Here is a 15759-nt window from a genome sequence, read left to right as displayed (position 1 = left end):
ATTTGAACAGATAGTTTCAGTGGAACGGCATTTTATTAAATACCCACGATGTTTCACCTACTATGCTAAATGCTTTATTTACATGGACTTCTACTTCGGAACACATTAAATCTAGGATAAGACTTGTAGAATTCAATATTTTAAAATAGCAAGAAAAATGAGAGTTAAGAAAACACATAGATGAAGAAATAATATTTTTTATAATTGATTTTTTCCCCATCTCAAAGAGGGATTTGTGTGGAAGCTTTGAAGATTTATGACATTTTCCTCTGAAGTTTACAGAGTCACCACTGCTATTAATTGTAGAATTCAAGAAATTAATATCAAAATATCAATTTTCTGACATATTTTAAAAGGAAATGTAGGGACTTCCCTGGTAGCACAGTGGTTGGGAATCTGCCTGCCAATGCAGGGGACACGAGTTCCAGCCCTGGTCTGGGAGGATCCCACATGCCACGGAGCAACTAAGCCTGTGGCCACAGCTACTGAGCCCGCATGCCACAACTACTGAAGCCCATGCACCTAGACCCAGTGCTCCACAAGAGAAGCCCGCGCACCGCAATGAAGAGGAGCCCCCACTCGCCACAACCAGAGAAAGCCCGCGCGCAGCGACAAAGACCCAACGCAGCCAAACACAAATAGATAAATTTATATAAAAAAGGAAATGTAAAAAAGCCCAAACTTGGCACCACATTAAATGTTTGTATAAAATGTGTAATTGTGTAAACATGCATACTGAGAGATGCAAGAAGAGAATGCTTTAATTCAAGACGTTGGAAGTTACTACCCTTGAAGGTTCAGGACTACAAAGTTTTGATTAGAAGGAAAACCTCCTCGTTCCTAAATACACACTGTATACCATTCCTACAAAAATATACAATGATCATCAAGTAGATCCTCAGAAAAAGTTTTTCCCCGTAACATTAATTTAAATGCATGATATTAAGTCCTGTATAGTTTAATTTAAATAAACTTGAATTTTGAAACTGTTAAAAGACTGATTTATTTTTCCCTTTAATGGCAGAAACTATTAAGAACATGCGTTCCTTCTATTAGAAACCGTATCATCATTTTCTACGATATCAGGAAAAGAAAGCTTACCAAGAACTAACTTCTTATTTGGAAGTGTCTGTCGAATAGCAGCAAGGACAGCACAGTAGCAGGGAGAGGACGGCCCCCAGACCCTGGGGACAGATGCGTCCGTGGGCGTGCTGGGCCAAGGGTCCGGCAGGTGGTGCCCTGCACAGCCCGGGGACCAGCCGTGCAGTGGGAGCCCGGGCCTGAGCCCAGAACTCGCTCTCCTCTAACAGACTGCTCCTTTCTCTGGTCAGAAAAAGTCTTGCAATGAGTAATCTTATGGGGAATTAGGAGGATTGTCCTTTGAGGAGAAAATTAATGAAAACATTTAAAATCTCAGTTGTCAGAAATTATTTACTATCAAGTGTCAAAAAAAAAAAAACTTGAGGATTCTGACACTCCTTTTAAACTTAAATTACATGACGATATTTATACCCCACAAAATTATTACAAATATGAAGTGCTTCTGATGATAAACAAACATTATTATAAAAGAAAGAAAAAGATGAAAAAAAGTTTCTGTAACATAAAATCAGCAAAAGGTTTTAAAATATAAGAAATCCGTTCATTTGCTCTTGACTGTTTTACCTCACAATACGATAGCAGTACCTCTTGATATGTTTAAGAGAAATGTTATATAAAATATACTGTTATAAATGAGAGTAACTAGGAAGTTTCATAATATCATGCTCTTATTTATGTGCAGACCATACACAAATGAAAATTATGTTACTTCGTATATTTTCCCCGAAAACACTAAATTATCTGCCCTGATATCCACCTAAGGATGGTGTTCAATACATATATACACAGGACTTGGGTTTTTCATTAGCAGCTCAGTTTGCACTAAGCTGTTCTGCAGGTGACAGAGCCTAAAGTTTTTGTAAAACTGTGTTTGACTTTGTCTTTTTCAAACCTAAAACTGCATTAATGAGTTATGGGAGGTCATTTGTTTTCTTGAGAGTAGATTTTCTCTAGAAATGAACTGTTCCTAAGATTTTATCCCTGACGAAAGTTTTTCTCAAATAGGATCACAGCCCAGCTTTCCCTCATCTGTGCTCACGCTGACAACTGCTCCCTATCCCAGGGGCCCCCGCTCTGTGGCAGAAGGAGTCACAGGCGGCATATGCTTCTTCACCTGTAAAAATCAGGGCTTGAACTACACAAGCCTTAGTGTCTTTTTCAGCTCTAAAATTCTGATTCTATGATACAAAATCTGAATTTGAAACTTTGAACCACCGCTTATTCCGCTCCCTGGAATAGTTTGAGACAACTGAGGGTGATGAGTAGCAGTGCTGTTTAAATGTATAAACAGTCTCTGCCTCTACACAGAGAGCACACGTGAGCGTTAAGTCGTAAAAGGAAATTTCATCAAGAAAATATTAAAGGCGACAAAAACAGTAACAGGGAAAACGTCACTAGGATTTCATACTTGTTATTGTGGACCTTACAGCTTGGCTATTTTAGAGGCACCAAGCAGAGTAACCAATAAATACCCTCAAATGACAGTGTGCTGATAAGATCAAGATTACTTGGCCGCAATCTGTCCAAGTTATCTGAGGAATAACTATGGGGAAAGATTGCTCTCCTGACAAAACTTCACACAGCAACACTTCCATCAGTACAGTATTTCCAGTCCTAAAATTCTATATGGTGTTTGTAGGGGGAAAAAAAAAAAAAAAAGGATACTAAAAAAATTCTAGAACTAAATAATCCTAGGGTATAGCTGTATCTTCTAAATTCCATGAACTAATATTTGGGTTTTTACCAATACATCAAAGAAAACATATATATCTTATCTACATATGCTTGGAGGAAGCATCTTGGAAGAAAAACTCTTTTAAACACTTAAAATTAAAAAAAAATGACTAAGCTTCTTAATTACTGACCCTTGATAGAAGAAACGTTCACGTGTTGCGGTCTGGGGAAGACATTCTGGCTTATACACGCGTCAACCTGAATTTTATACTAACTGGAACAGCCTGTTTGTGGCTGTTCCATCAAACACACATTGTGCGTCTGCTTTAATTATTACAGAAGAGGGCACAGTGGCCAGAAGTAAAGACTGTCCACGCTAAAAGTAAAGACGAAATGCCTGTCTCCCTGGGCCACCAATGCTGGTCCTTCTTGAATGGTGAGATTCCCTTCCCAGGTGCCAAGGCCACACTGACTCGCTGTGTACATGCTGGTCTGTATCCCTGACATGTTTGATGTTCTTTGTTCTGACAAGATATAAAACTGTGCTGAAAACCATGCTTCTCTGGAACAGTTCCTCAGAGTTATCTGAGAGGCTGTCTTCTGGGCTACAGTCCTCAGTTTGGCTCAAATAAAACTCTTTTCTATCAAATAAAATTCTTTTCCCATTACAGATCATTTATTTTCGTTGACACACTTGAGTCAACATTCTGTTTCTCCGGTTTAAATAAAGCTTCTAAAACATGCTACCAGCATTCTCAAAGGGAACTATTTTTCTAATTGTGAGTATGCAGGAGAAATTTAACAGATTACAAATAAATATAAAATTAGAAAAATCACCTTTGGAATACTATATAAACAAAACAGAAATTTACTTTTAATAAGAGAAAAACAGAAAATCTGTCTTCAGAAGTTGCAGAAGTAACTGTCTTCAGAACACTAACAATCCTAGCTGCTTCACCAAGAGTAAAAGTGGCAGTACAGAAATCAAGTTTAAAGTGTATTACTTTTCTAAAAGAAAAACTATTTATCTTTCACAATTTGCTATGAACGAGTTGAAAGATTTGCTATTTTTTTCCAACTATGAGATTTTTACCAGATAAAAAGTCTTCAGCTTTATGCGAACTTCAGAGATATGGCAAGATTTTCTGCAAAGCTCAAAAACTTAAGAGTTTACCTTAAAACTCTGAGTACGACAAAAAACTGATAATGGCTTTAGGAAGATTTGTAAGAAATGCTTGTTATACCAAGGATTCCATATCACACATCAGCCAAATCCTTTCAACTCCAGCTATCTGGGTGCGCTCTCCCTTCTTTAAATGCAGTGGTCAGTATGTGTTTACCAGACTCCCTGAGACACAAAGGGCAGGAGAGGCTTTTCTGTGGAGGGGGAGGCCTGCAGATGTGGGCCAGGTGATACATCAGCCATGTGTACTCGGCCCCCGGCCTCCCGCCCAGCTTTCTCCCAGCCCACGGGGTACGGGGAGCCCTGGTCTATAGCCAACTCTCCAGGTGGCCCACTTCCTCAGCCCGAAACACCTCCAAACACACTTTCCTGCGCACAGCAGGCCCCTGTCCTGAGCAGCAGCCGGACCACCCCCTGCCGCTTGTTGACCGTGCTCGGGGCCAGGAGCCTCTGCAGACCCAGGCCTGCTGGACTCCTGTCAAGCACAGCACACACAAAGGTCGGTGACTGGGATGGGGTGGGTGCAGCAAGGCAGCTACCAACCTCCAGGAATGAGACTGTGTCCACAGATAAGAATGTTCTTTTTGATCTGATGCTTCTATACATACATTTGAAGTTCCTACGGGGTACTTCTTCAATTTAAAGGGGATCGTTTAATCCAAATTAAACCAAGGAAGGCGTATTTAACAGGCCGCATAACCTCACTCCACTTCTTAGGGCTGCGGGCCAAATTCTGAACTGTATTCCAACATCATTCGGAAAAAAGCTGAAAGGAAGAGACGTATTTTAAAAGCAAGACTACAGGTGTGAACCTTGAAGAAGCACTTCTCAGCTAACATTGGCTATATAAGCAAGAACCATACATTGTAACAAGCTGGTTAGGTGAATAACCAAAACCAAATTATTTATGCTTTTATTTAAGTACGACCCTTTTCTGCAGTTATATACAGATTTAAGTAGAGAGCACCTACTTAGACTGTATAAGCAATAGAATTATTACAAAAATGACAACAGGAGACATAAAATATCTGTACCCCTGAATATTCTAAAATTACCAGGCAATGCTAGCAATTCAAGGTGTGCGGGGCATTTACTGTCAAAACCGTTTTCTCTGAAGGCTGGAGGTGTGTCTCCCCCCAGACAGACAGTGAGCCAAGCAGAAAAGACCCAGCGCTGGGACGTCACGCGGAGAGGTCCTCCTGACGGAAGCCCTGCTGCCCTGTCTGACCTGACACAGACAGACGCTGCCACCAGGTGACCAGAACCGAGCACAAAACGAGGCAAGTCTCACTCCTCCGACCATACCCAACAGCTGGGGAAGCACTGACAGGACCTGCGAATGAACGCTGTACTATTTGAACAGTAAATCAAATGCTCAAGTGCTAGTTTACTGACTTCTAAAAAACTGTTTAAGTTACTAGTATTAACTGCTAGTCCTCATTTTAATTTGGAAGCTAAATTTGTCTTTTCAAATTAGATTAAAAAACAAATTTACAATCACGTAAAATCCTGCTAAGCTGTCAGGTAATTAAAACTGCTTATGTAAACTTATACTGTTTACAAACAACAGCAACAATTTCTAACAGGATGCACTGTGAATCTAATTCATGGCACACTGAGTATCACCTAGGTTTCTTCTCTTTCTGAGAAAAAGGACAAAAGGGAAAGGAAAACCAGACCACCACTTTGCTGGAGAGAAGATTTTTGCTATTACAGTCATAAACTGGTACTTTTCTTCTATTCCTCTCTCCTGAATCTACCTTCTTCTGTAATCCTTTATGGCTTACGAATCTCAAAGTAAGTGAATAAAATCCCACTACAAGTATTTAGAAGCACTGCCTCTTCTAAAGCCAACTGAAGCAACAGTGAGCAGGTAAAGCACAATTCACATCGGGAGGACTCAGTCACAGGGACGGGAAGGTGGAGACCAAACCAGTGTCGCCTACCTGTACTTGCAGGAGCTGTGCCTTTTCTTCTTTTTAAATCAACGTCTATCATTCTGGGTTCACGTTGGTATAATAAACATTCAGGAGAGAAACTACTTTTTAAATCTCCAAAAATGAAACTTCATAAAAGAAACTTCCTAATGTACAACCTCATGATAACAACTTTAAAATAAAAAATTAGAAATTTTATTAGAAATCTATGTATAAACGTTTACTGTCTTTTTAAACATAGAAACATTTTTGTAGTTACGTAGAAGATCTGACAAATCTGCTGCCAATTTCTTAATGGAGGCTTGCAACCTAATCTGGTGCCCAGGAGCTACCTGATGCCAAATTGTGGAAATACTAGAATTATATTTTTTTAACCCCAGTGATTATCTACATAAAGGTCACATCTTTATTTTTTAAATATCAAGAAAAAATATAGTTTAGTTATACTAAATTCATGAAACTGTACAAAAATTTAAAATGTACTTTATGCATGTATTTGATGAGCTTGAATTGAAAATATAGTCTTTTTATTTCAGCAAGTCATTAATAATCTGCTCTGTTTGAAATAATTAAAAGAGTAGATCATTAGCCTCTATTCTTAACATTTTTCCTCTATAATAGATCCGTACTGTGATGGTTCAGAATAAACCTTTCAGGTGTGACGTATCTCTAAGTTTTCAAAGAGAACCTGAGCCACATGGAAATGTGTTCCCATCTGCTGTGTGACTGTCTGAAAGAATCTATGGCTTCCATTCTAAACGCGTCACTTGCCTCTGCTCTAATATGTCCTCTGGGAAGCCCTAGCGGTGCAGACAGCAGAAAGCAGAGATAACTGCTCTAGATGCTTCTCCCTGGAGTCACCACATGTAGTCAGCACGTATTTTAAATGAGTTTAGAGTTAAACTCATTTTCAGAACAAAGGAAAAAACACACCTTTGAAGGCTACCTTTCAAAATCCTGTTTGAGAATGTCCGTAGGGGGTTAAACCAAAGGCTTTTCCTGACAGGAAACCTGAAGATTTAGTCTAATTTTGGCCCTATTTCACAGAAATTTTAAGAGACAAATGACACTTCTTATAAGGCAGTAAAAGTTTTGGAAGAGAAGCTGTAGAGTTGACTAGCTCAAGATGGAAGAAAACAGGCCCTTCCATAGGTGTTTATGCTTTCAAGATGAATTTTTTTTTTTAATGTTGATCTTTATTCTTGTTTTTTTCCTCCTATTTGTCTCCCCTTAGAAAAACGGAAAGATCACATTTGGGCTACAGAGGCGGCCGCAGAAGCGGAGTGAGGAATTCCTGGATACCTGGCAGGGTGTGTTGAGGCGTAATGCCCATCTCCTGTCTGTGTCCTGGTGTGCGACATCTAGGGGCACCATCTACCAGGTTCGTATGCGTTATTATTATAAAAATTGGAATCCAGAGAAGGCTCTAATGCAGTGTTTATAAAAATATCAACCCTATGACCTACCTCTGCTGAGCAATGAATGCTTCACATACAGAAGAATGTAACCTGGACAAATGTGGCTTTTTTATGTAGGACTGCTGTCTCTGAAAATCTATCACCATCTTGGCTCATGAACTTTTCTTGAAGACCACAAGACTAAATACAATTAACATTTTAACCCAAAGCATCATGTAAAGACTTAAAAAAAAAAAACTTGTATGTTAATTAGGTTTCTTAAATTCATGCATAAAAACCAGCTTTACTTACAAAGACACAAAGAAGTCTTTTCCTGTCTAAAATATTTACAGTCTGTCTTTTTAAAATTGTATCTCACCTCACAAGACTGGGTTATCCATCAGTTACAAGCATTTCTCTGGTGTTAAAAGTCCAAGTACAGGTGTTACAAATAGAAGAACTTACAATGCATTCTTTAGATTTAGAATGCAGCAAGCTTTCATTCTGAAAATAGGTTCTGGAGAAGACCTGAATGAAAGCAATGCAGCTTCACAAAAAGGCACTGCCATCGTGCCATCCGTTCACCATGTTCAGAAACACACTTGATGAAATACTATCTTCAACCACAGAACACAGAGAGGTCTGTGGAACCACCGTGCAGGACACGGAGAAGCTGAGCTGTCTGTCACCTGGCTTCTCTGAGGCAGCTTCCTCACGTGCAAAACAGATCCAAGTCATGTACCAAACCAGACAACTTCCCAGGTTTCTTCCAGACCCCAAATGTTGTGATTACGAGAGGATGGCCAACAGAAAGTCCAAATGATATTTAGGAGACTTGCCCTCATACTGACTGCACTTCTATTACACCTAACTAGGACGCTCATAAATATCAATTAGGAGTCTATCGGGAACAATCCGGTGTAGATTACATGAAAGAAAAATTGTACTTATTCCCAGCAAACGTATAATTAAGGCCAATATCTTACATAAACACACCCACACATGCACATGCCTATGCTATATAATGACATTACCTGTACACGGGTAGGCAGGTGCACAGTAAAGAGCTGACGTGTCCAGTGACATATGCACACTCTGATGACAACAACCAGGAAGGCATCTAGGTGCCAAGTGGCCAAAGTGGACACTATGTCACCACGGCTAATTCTTCTAGGAAACACAAGTTCTGTCTCCATCTGTGTCAGTTCTCGTATCATCTGCCTTTGCACTGGCTATCGATTAAAAAGCCACATTAAGTACATAGTATCCGTGTACTTAAAAAGATACTGGAGGTATTAAACTGCTTTTGAATTTGACAATTAACTGAATACTTGATATTAAGAAACCACATTTCAGGTAATGATAATAGTATTTTAGTTACAGTTTTCACAAAGCATCTTTACCTTTGAAAATTACATACTGAAATAATTATGGATGAAATGATGTGACCTGCTTCCAAAATAATTCAGGGTGAGGGAGGCGGTGTAGATAAAACGAGACTGGCTGTGAGGGGATAACTGTCGAAACTGGGCAGGTACACGGGAGGTTGTGGTATCACCTTTGGTGCTCTTAAGTATGTTTGGAATTCTCCAAAATAAAATAATAAGAACTCCTGATGGTGAGCTCAAAAGAACACACCAACTTTCCAACTGAAAGACAGTTATCTGTTGGGACTGTCTATACTGTTCATATTAGTCGTGTTTGCTGACAACAGGTGGGCACGGCTCAGGATGTTCCTCTGAATGTCAAGGACGATTAAATCCTAACCTATAAACATCTGGCTAATGAATTTAGGAAATTTACATTGTATTGTCACGAAATCTGTGGAGTAAGTTCAAAGAGTCGTAAACTGTTATGTTTCACTTCCTAATTTTAAAGACCAACTTATGAAAATAACTTTAGGTAAACCTCATCACTAACAAAAGGATCCACGTAATGCACATTCCTCCAAGCACTTCATATGCGAGCGGCAACGTCTACAACAGGCTTGGTCAGAGTGAATAAAAAGGCAGGTCTCCAGTTACACGGAAGCTCGTGTCTTTTTTTTTTTCTTCCAGAAATGCTGATTTTCAGCAGTTTTGGATAAATACATATAGCAATACATAACAACAAGATGGCAGGGCAGGAATCCATTAGGTAAGGGTGTGTCTCTATTGATCTTCAAGAAAGATTCAGACCTTTAGTGATGGAATATCGGTTATCAGATCCTTCAGGTATGGGTGCGACAATAAGGCATATGAATTTTCCTGGCACTTCTCCAATTTCAAATGGTCTATATGCTGTCTTCATAAATGACACATGCTTTCCAGAAATTCAAGTATTTTCAGAACTAAATCATACAGTTGGATTGTTTCTTATAAGCCTGAGTAGGGAAAACGTTTGTCAGACCGTGATCCTGTTTGTATCACTGTATTTACAGCCTCTTCACTGGAGAGGGGAAGGGTGGTACTTACTGAGCACCTACTGGGTCTCTGGACTACTTCCCCGTGGCTCATTCCCTGGAAAACTCACATCCCTCATTTAGGTTCAGTGGCAACAACACCTCCTCTAGGAAACTTCCTTGGGCCTCCCGCTAACGAGACTGAGGCAGAGTTCTGCACTCCCCACTTTGCAATACCTTTCACAAGTACACTTATGTAATAAACAACATGTGAATTGTTTAAAGACATAGGTCTCTCTCACTAGACTACAAGCTCCAAGAGGCCAGAGACCTCTGGGTCTTGCTCATCACGGCTCTTCGGTCCCGAGAGCACATCCACCACACTGATTACCAGCCCCGGCTGCACCACAGTCTCCTGGGAGCTTTAAAAAATACTGCTGCGTGGACTCCACTGCTAGAGAGTCTAATCAGGTCAGGAATGGGGAGGACGCTGGGAAGTGACAATCTTTAAAAAAACCCAGGGGGTTGTGACGGGCAGCCACGTTGAGAGTCCTGCCCAACAGAGCAGACTCAGTACACAAGAACCTGAGGACCTCTCAATATCCCCCAATGACCTCAGACTGTGCATATGTTGTTTGATGTCATTTTCACTTGCTAAAACTATAAAATAATTAATGACATACCAGAAATTTAGACATGGCATCAGTGAAGAGATATTTGGGTTTTCCTAAACATCAACAATAGAAAAGAACAGACTCATAGCTGGAAAATACTCAACTCCAAGCCACCTAATTCACGACAAAACTAAACTATAAATAAATAATCATGGCCTCTCTGTGGCACCTCCTTCTGTGCCAGGACTGCTCTCATGTTACTTCACTTTCTCGTCCGGAAACCTTGTAAGAATCGCTGCGCCTTATTTATACAATCTATTTGGTGTCTCAGGCCACTGAAACTGCATTTGCCAAGGTCATCAACAGCCTCAGCACAAAATCTAAAGGACACCCCTTTATCGGACTCTTCACCTTAAAACCCTTGCTGACCCTCCTTTCCCTCCCGGCTCCCTGGCCACCCTGCAGGTTTCTCCTCCACCAGTGCTGTAAAGAGCACTCCCTAGGACTCTGTCCTACATTCCTACATTTTCTTCCTTTTTCTCCTTCTTGGGTGAATATGTCAACTCCCAGGGACCATCTACGTGCAGACCACACCCAAACCTCTCGCTCTTTAAATTCAGTTACCTATTGGACGCGTCCACTTGTTCGTCAGACAGCCGCACACCAACCGGTCCAAAGAGAAGGGAAGACCATCTTCTCCTCCTCGCCCCAGCCCCACGGCGCCCCATCCCAACCAGCTGCCAAGGCCAGACCTCTGGGCATCACCGAGCCCCTCCTACCCCTCCTTCCCTCACCAGGTCCTGGCGATCGCAGGTTCCGCACAGCTCTTGAATCCCCTCCTCCTCCACACCCACAGCCCCCGTGCCGGCGAGATGCCTGAATCACCACAGCAGCCTCCTAACCGGCTCCACTGTCCCCATCTCATCGGGTCTTTCCCAGGCTTCAAACCCCTGGACGAAGGAGGCCAGGGGCCTCCTCACCCGGCCTCAAGTCCTGCCACTGTGCTGGCTGTGAACCAGCTGTGACTCTTCCTCCACTCTCCTCAGGGCCTGTGCTGGAGGTGGCCCGGCAGGCATTCCTCATCCTCTAGGTTCTCTGCTAACACAGAGTCCTGTCTAAGACACGTCCCCAAACCTGCCATCTACCAGTCACAACCTGGTACTTGGTTAGTTGAGCTCCATGAGGGCTGGGACTGCGTCCGTGCACCTGGACTTGGCATGGTGCCTGGTGCGCAGCAGGGCTCAACATGCACTTGATGGAATAGTGAGTGTACTGTTCCTGTTGATCAAGACTAGTATCATTTCTACAACATCATGTCACTTCCACAAGAGGTAACTGTTCTGTAAGCCGAACCTCTGTCAACACTGCCAGTCAGCCATGAGACAGGCATGCTGAGAGGGCTTTCTCCCTCCCCTGCTCTCTTACTCGCCCAGGGAGGACGCTAACCGGGGTGGGGGGCAGGTATAGTTACAAAGGGAACGACTCATCCCTCAATCTAGAGCGTCCCCAGAGTGTGTCGAGTGACGAGGGGGAGGACTCAGGCAGGGAGAAAGGGTCTTGCCTTTGAGGTCCCGCACGCAGCCCTCCTGGCAGCTGTGCATGAGCTGGAGGATCCATCGGTGCTGGGCTCCGATGCACTGCCACGCAGGGTCGCCTGGCGCGTGGAGGTCAGACAGGTACCTGAAACAGCAAGGCCAAGGCTGACCCAGTCAGCTTCTGCTGCACAGCCATAATGAGGACAAGAGGAAAGCTAGCATATCTTAAAGTCATCACTTTTAAGAAAACCTAAAACTTTGTCAATTAGTAAAGCATTCGTCAATACTAGTCTTTAATATTCAGTTCTAAATGAAATATATTCAGATTTCTTTTCAGGCAATTAACAAACAATAAACCTACACTTTAAGAAGTTAGGACTTTATAAAAATACAACCAAGGAGACAAAGACAACTTGCAATGCCCCTATAACGCCCAGTAAGAGCGTATCTTTATGGTTACATTTTGTTCACAGACTGTTTCTACTTAGTTCTCAGTCACACAGAAAACACGTGAGAGCCAGCAGAGGCCTCAGCGTGAATATTTCTTCATTCCTTTCTGGTCTGAAATACGGCCACGAGGTGGCAGTGTGACCCTTTTTTCTGCAGGATCCAAACAGGGAAACACTTTATTACACAAAGAGATTTGGTGACAGCAAGCACTGACTTCTAAGTCTAAACTCTAATTCATGAGAAGATATTTCTCTAGAAAATACAGTATAGATGGGCATTTTTCTTAGTTTTTAAATAGTTCTTAAAATATTTAAAGTCTTCTTTCTCTGTAAAAATTCCAAACCCAGATAGACAACTTGAAAAATTTCTGCCAAATATCATTAAAAACTTGGCCCTCATGAAATATATAAATGTAACAAGTTAAATCCAATTAAATCAGTCTCAAAAGCTGGACTTATTGTCTTAAAATAACTCGTAAACCCTAAGCTGTCTGTTGTCTTGGGGTTAAAAGTTTTGTTCAAGAATAAATTTTAATTAATGGTGACAAGCTGTGACCTCTAAACACGCAGGGACACACGTGGGCTTCTCCCCAGCTTCTGCAATACTGAGTATTTCCTTACTTAGCAGCTAATTAGAGGAGAAACAAGTTAGTGGCAAATAAAACACGGAGAAGAAACCTGACATCACATTCGGGAACGACCCACCTCCCCTGACCTCCACGGGCTAACGGGGAAGAACGGTTTCCGAGGACAGCGGGGTGTCCCGTGCGGGCTCCTCTCCTACCCGAGCCATGACCCTTTATTTATAGGGGCCAGGAGGCTGGCTGTGCTGAGAGTCTGGCAAATCAATTACCAGCATCCCCAGGAGGATCTAACAGGTGACGTTCAGCAAAGCCTTCAAAACCTAATCTGAGTCTTCCCCTCACACAGGCTTTCCTCTTCTATCCTCTGGAATGTAAATATGACAAATAGTACATTGTGTCATTTCTTTCCCCAAAACGTGAGCTTCCACCCTTCCTGCCAGGGCGGGACTGTCTGCCGGAGGTGCCCTCAGACAGGTCCTGCTGCACCTCCTGACGCTGGCACTCAACAGCAACCTCAGATCGGCAGCAGCAGTAAATATGGCACCGTCCCTGTCGGAGGGCGGCTTCCCTCCCTCTGTGTGCACACACCACCAGCAGCACACAGAGGGGCCGTCACAGGGCTCGCTCTCGAGCAGTACAGCAAGATCAACATGCCTTTCTGCTCAGCATCTTCTCAGATTATGTCTTTTTAGTATGCTGACTAGGTCCTCCCAAAATTTAATAATAATCCTCTTTCTATCATCTTGCTAATGGGTATTACATAAAAGAGTTTTATAAAGAAAGATAAATTTCTTGTCTCAGAAACTCTGCAGTGTCTCAGTTCAAAAGCACAACTTGTGCTAGGCTCTTCCTTGGTTAAATGACTTAATGCAATGAGCGTCTTCTTTTCTTTTAGTTTGTAGTTTCATTTCAAAGATCTTGGCTTAGCATATGATACAGGTTATTGCTATTTCTTTTAAATACGTGTTATCCGAGAACACTTTTTAAAAAACATTTTTAAAGGGCAGAAGGTAAGGAATGTTAATTATGATGAGCATAGGCTCAAAATTTTTAAATTTAAGAATTAAAGTAGTTAGCCATACTCGAACATGATTTTTAACAATTACCAAGGACAGAATCACACTGGCATAGAAGAAGTATGTGGTACTTTGCTTCTTACTTGAGCTACTAGCCTCACCAGAGTAAGGAGAGTGAAAAGAATCAGGATGTCTTTAGGTAGATACAGCAGTGAACAACAGCACAACAACACAGGGGTAATCTGACTCGCTCATTCCCTGCGCAACCTGGTTACGTGAGAGCTAAGAGATGGAGTTTTGCTGATGATAAAGTTGAGAGTCTCACCCCCACTTGGTGCTCAAAGGACTGCGCACCATAGATTCCAAAGTCCAACAGATATTTGGCCTGGTTGTGATGTTGTTTTTCCTATTCATTAATAATGAAACCCGTAATTTAAGAAGGATGATAAAATTGCTCAGTATCTTCGCAAAGTATCAAAAATAAAATAATGATTAAAAAATAAGTAAATGACTTGACATTCTCAGTGACATTCTTGTTCTTTTCCCTTTAAAATGACAGGGAATAAAACATTAAATAGGCCATTTTAAAGAATCTTTTTTAACACCCACCATCTTTTCAACGGTATCCAGTAGGTTAACCAGTCACAGGAACTGTACATGAGTAATCTACATAAATGGTAATTCGCTACACAAAGAAATCCTGCACTCAATAAGGTTTAACGTATGACTATCAGCAAATGAAAAAGAGTAAGTGTAAACAGGTAAATAGACACAAAGCCCAATTAGTGAAGCAACACAGCAGAACACAGACAAGATGCTAACCAGCTATGTTTCCTACATGAGAGATTAACCTTCCTGGAACTCTGTTACTTTACATGTTTAAAAAAAAAAAAAAAAAAAAAAGGCGGTTGGATAACTAACGTGCAGTTTATTCGCAGCATTAGAGTTCTATGATTCTACAGGCCAGAAAAATCTCCCAAATGCATTCTTTCCTCTGGGGGCACTTAGAGAAAAGCAAACACAGGCTGTGAAGCCAGACAGACAGGGAGGCCTGTGGCGGTGCATGCTGAGCAGCGACCGCTCTGAGTCCCAGGTCCTCACCTGCGCGCCAGGTGTGATGCAGACACCGCATGGCGGCTGTGAGGCTCAGACACAGCTGCGCAGGCTTGTTTGGGGGGGGCAGTCAGCAGTTCCAGCGCCCCTGCGCCTGCTGAAGCCCCTCCCTCTCGGGCAACATGGTTCCCTCTATGCTGTGGTGTCCATGGCTTTTGCTGTTACTGCTGTCTTTTTCACGTAAGCCCTCCCACTTCCTTTTCAAGACTGAAAGCTTTCAGAATTTTCTCTGCTGCTGAGCCCTGGCCACTCTCGGGGCACCAGACACCCTCCCGCCTGTGGGACAGTGCCACCCTCGAAGCCAGTCAGGGAGTCCCCACCTGCGGGGGCCCACGGGGAGGGCCCCGCAACCCCAGGCTGGGGAAGGTGCTGTGGACGGGAGGAGAGGTGCAATGAGGCTACTTTTCCTTTCTCCAAACCGGCAGGATTTCCTTGCCTTTAAAGAGTGAGTGCTCCCAAATTTTTGAGTACACAGAAGAATTTTGGTGTCCTACACTAGGTATCCCTAAATTTCTGCTACTTGTCTTCCCTTTTACCGTTTCATCAGTCTCCCAATTTCCCCCAAATCAGCTTTAAGAGTTACATGATGTATGCAGCACTCTCCAGACACATGTGATTTGTCAAAATTCTTGCAGAAGGTTTACCTTATATAACGTTTTTGGTCATGTAAGGTCGATGGTGTCTCAAGCAACTTATCCAGAAGTAATTCTCTCAAAGCTTCAATCCGTGTTTCTACTTCAGCATAATCTGTTTAAAAAGGAAAGAATTACACGACT

General features: G+C 42.1%; 1 protein-coding gene across 8 annotated transcripts in view; it reads right to left on the bottom strand.

Annotated features, from left to right (window-relative positions):
- EXOC2 (exocyst complex component 2) overlaps window positions 1-15759 on the bottom strand; it is a 156271-nt gene that overhangs the window by 71812 nt on the left and 68700 nt on the right. For all 8 annotated transcript variants that reach the window (XR_007479480.1, XM_004281077.4, XM_033408014.2 and 5 more), the window contains exons 10-11: window positions 15628-15730; window positions 11848-11966 (exon numbers count right to left, since the gene is read on the bottom strand). Coding sequence is in view for 7 of the 8 variants with exons in the window: in XM_004281077.4 (XP_004281125.1) it covers window positions 11848-11966; window positions 15628-15730 (222 nt within the window). In the remaining variant the exon portion in view is untranslated. The remainder of the gene's footprint in view (window positions 1-11847; window positions 11967-15627; window positions 15731-15759) is intronic.

This window comes from Orcinus orca, chromosome 10 (assembly GCF_937001465.1).
Source record: "Orcinus orca chromosome 10, mOrcOrc1.1, whole genome shotgun sequence".
NCBI lineage: Eukaryota > Metazoa > Chordata > Mammalia > Artiodactyla > Delphinidae > Orcinus > Orcinus orca.
The sequence above is the reverse complement of the archived record's forward strand: the minus strand, read 5'-3'. Positions and strand labels throughout refer to the sequence as shown.